The 2,529-nt window shown below is 55.8% G+C and overlaps 1 protein-coding gene across 1 annotated transcript in view; it reads left to right on the top strand.

Moving 5' to 3' along the window:
- Positions 1-2,523, top strand: part of P2RX6 (purinergic receptor P2X 6) — a 10,976-nt gene extending 8,453 nt beyond the window's left edge. The window contains exons 10-13 of the mRNA XM_049623812.1: positions 1,151-1,244; positions 1,334-1,399; positions 1,588-1,665; positions 1,754-2,523. Of these exons, the coding sequence (XP_049479769.1) occupies positions 1,151-1,244; positions 1,334-1,399; positions 1,588-1,665; positions 1,754-1,837 (322 nt within the window). The 3' untranslated portion in view covers positions 1,838-2,523. The remainder of the gene's footprint in view (positions 1-1,150; positions 1,245-1,333; positions 1,400-1,587; positions 1,666-1,753) is intronic.
- The last annotated feature ends 6 nt before the right edge of the window (positions 2,524-2,529 follow it).

Raw genomic sequence — 2,529 nt, 5'->3', positions numbered from 1 at the left:
CCCCCCCCCCCCCCCCCCCCCCCCCCGCCAGCCCCTCTCCCACCTCACCCTGCTTCTAGCACCTCCCTCCTCGGCTGGGGGGGGGGGTTCTTTTTTACTTTTCCCTTAGGTCTTATCTCAAAAATTTCAAAAACCTACATAAAAATGCAAAGCCATATACCCTCTATCTGGGTTCACTAGGGTTTTTTTGGTTTTGGTTTTATTTTTTATCATTTTGCCACATTTGCTTTCTCTCTCCCTCTCTAGAACGAGCTGGATATAGTTAGATAGATTTCAAAGGGAAGCATTTTAAAGTAAGTGGCAGACATCTGACACTCTTCCTCTCAACACTGTCCCGAGAATGAGGACCTTACCCACGTGACCACGGTACCACAGTCACACTCAATAAATTTAACATTGGCGGAGTAAATCGAATATTTAAATTTCTCCAACCATGCCAATAATAGTCCTCTATCTTTTTATTTTCTGATCCAGGATGCTTTCAGGGATCTTGTGTTGCATTTATTGTCATGTCTTTGAGTCTCCTAAACAGATCTCCCTGAACCTGCCGGGAATCCTTGTCACTTCCTGTCACCTGGTCATTGTCACACATACACGCACACAGCCCCCAGGCCTAGAGACCATGTCCCTTGACATTGCTCACTGGGCTTTTCCTGGCCTGGCTTCCTTGACCTCCCCGGCCCTTTGCAATGATGAGGGGCTGGCTCCCTACCCACATTCTGCTTCCTGCACCTCTGTGCTCTTACCTGTCCTACTTTCTCTGTCTAGAACACTCCTTCCTGACCCCTGGAAGACCAGCCTCAAAGTATCCCTTGTAGAAAGCCTTTCCCACCCAGTTTCTAGGGGTAGCGAGTTCCCCCTCGCCCTTTGGACTCACACAGCCCAGATCTTGCCTCCCTACCTGCCCCCTCCCCCAGTAATAGTGTCTATGTAGGGATCCTGCTGTCCCCTCTGTCCCCTCAGCAGGCAGGGAGCTTCTACGGGGCAGGTCCCAGGTTGCCTTTTCCCTGGGTCCTCAGCAATGGCACAGGGGGAGACAGCTGGGGATGGGGGTTTTTAGAATCAATGGATGGGTAAGAAGGAGGCCTGGGAGGACCAGCCCAGCCCAGGAGTGGCAGCAGAGCAAGCCACCAGACTTTCCTACCCTCAGGACAGCCACTCACTGGTGGAAAGCCTCAGGTGTGGAGGCTCGGAGTCTGCTCAAGCTCTATGGGATCCGCTTCGACATCCTTGTCACTGGGCAGGTAGGAGGTGTTGGGTGAAGGCAATGGGTGGTAGGAGTAGGAGGGGGAGACGGTCATAGCTCTAGAGGCTCAGCCCAGGTCGGTCTCAGGCAGGGAAGTTCGGCCTCATCCCCACGACCATCACTCTGGGCACCGGAGCAGCTTGGCTGGGTGTGGTGAGTCTGACTAACGTGGGCTCCCTTTGGTTGCAACTGCGTGCCCAGGCCTGCCCAAGTGCATACCTGAGCCCCACCCTCCGCCCCCACTCCTCTCCCGTGCATAATGTTGTCTTGTGGCGAGGGCCGGGGAGGTGGTTGAAGGGCAAGCTGAGGGCCAGGGCACAGGTCTGCCCTGCCTTTCCCAGATCACCTTCTTCTGTGATCTGCTGCTGTTGTATGTGGACGAAGAAGCCCATTTCTACTGGAGGACCAAGTATGAGGAGGTGAGCCACGGACCCGTCCAGATCCTTGGGTTCTGTTACACTTTGGAGGATGTTGGTCAGAGCCCTGATATGATGTTCTCATTTGCAGGCAAAGGCTCCGAAGGTGACCACCAACCCCGAGCAGACAGAACCAGCTTCTGCACCCCCGTGCATGGCTGCCCAGGAGTCTTAGAGGGGACCCAGTCTGGGAGCCAGACACCGACACCAGAGTGACCATGCCGAGGCTCCGGTCTCCCACTCACTGGCCTGTTCCTGAGGCCTGTAGCTGTTCCCTGCTGGTTGTGGGGTGGGGGTGGGGGCCCACCTTGGGGACCTCCTGGACAAAGCCCCAGCAGGAGTAGGGATGGGGGAGGGGAGAATTCCACCCTTCCACTCCCAGACAGACTGTCTCTCCCCTGACTCCAGCTCTAGCAGGATGCTGCCTGGGGGAGCCAGAGAAGCCAGTTTCGTATAGAGACCTGCAGGAGAACAGGAGCCACAGAGAAGGGGAGCCCCTGGGATACCCACATGACAGGGCAATGGTCCAGTGGGGCTCCTGCTGTGTCTAGGTCTAAAGAACTCTCTCCCAGCCTCCATCACCAGTGTTTTCAGAGGTGGCCTACTCACCAGCTGTCAGCACTGACCCTCCCACTGGCAATGGCGGACTCCAGCCCTCCTCCCCCTACCTACACCCCATCTTAGGTAGAACCCCTCCCTCTCAGCTGTGCCCCGCTGGGGTCTGTGCAACTGGAGTCTAAAGCAAGGTAGAGAGAAGCCTGACAAGAGGGGTCAGCTGCTCCCATGTTGGGTTGCCTGAGGTGGGTTCTTACCCAACTCTGGGCCTCATCCATGGAATGAGGGGTGTGTAGGAAGATAATCCAACCC

Source organism: Panthera uncia, unplaced genomic scaffold (genome assembly GCF_023721935.1).
Source record: "Panthera uncia isolate 11264 unplaced genomic scaffold, Puncia_PCG_1.0 HiC_scaffold_2210, whole genome shotgun sequence".
NCBI classification, from domain to species: Eukaryota; Metazoa; Chordata; class Mammalia; order Carnivora; family Felidae; genus Panthera; species Panthera uncia.
The sequence above is the reverse complement of the archived record's forward strand: the minus strand, read 5'-3'. Positions and strand labels throughout refer to the sequence as shown.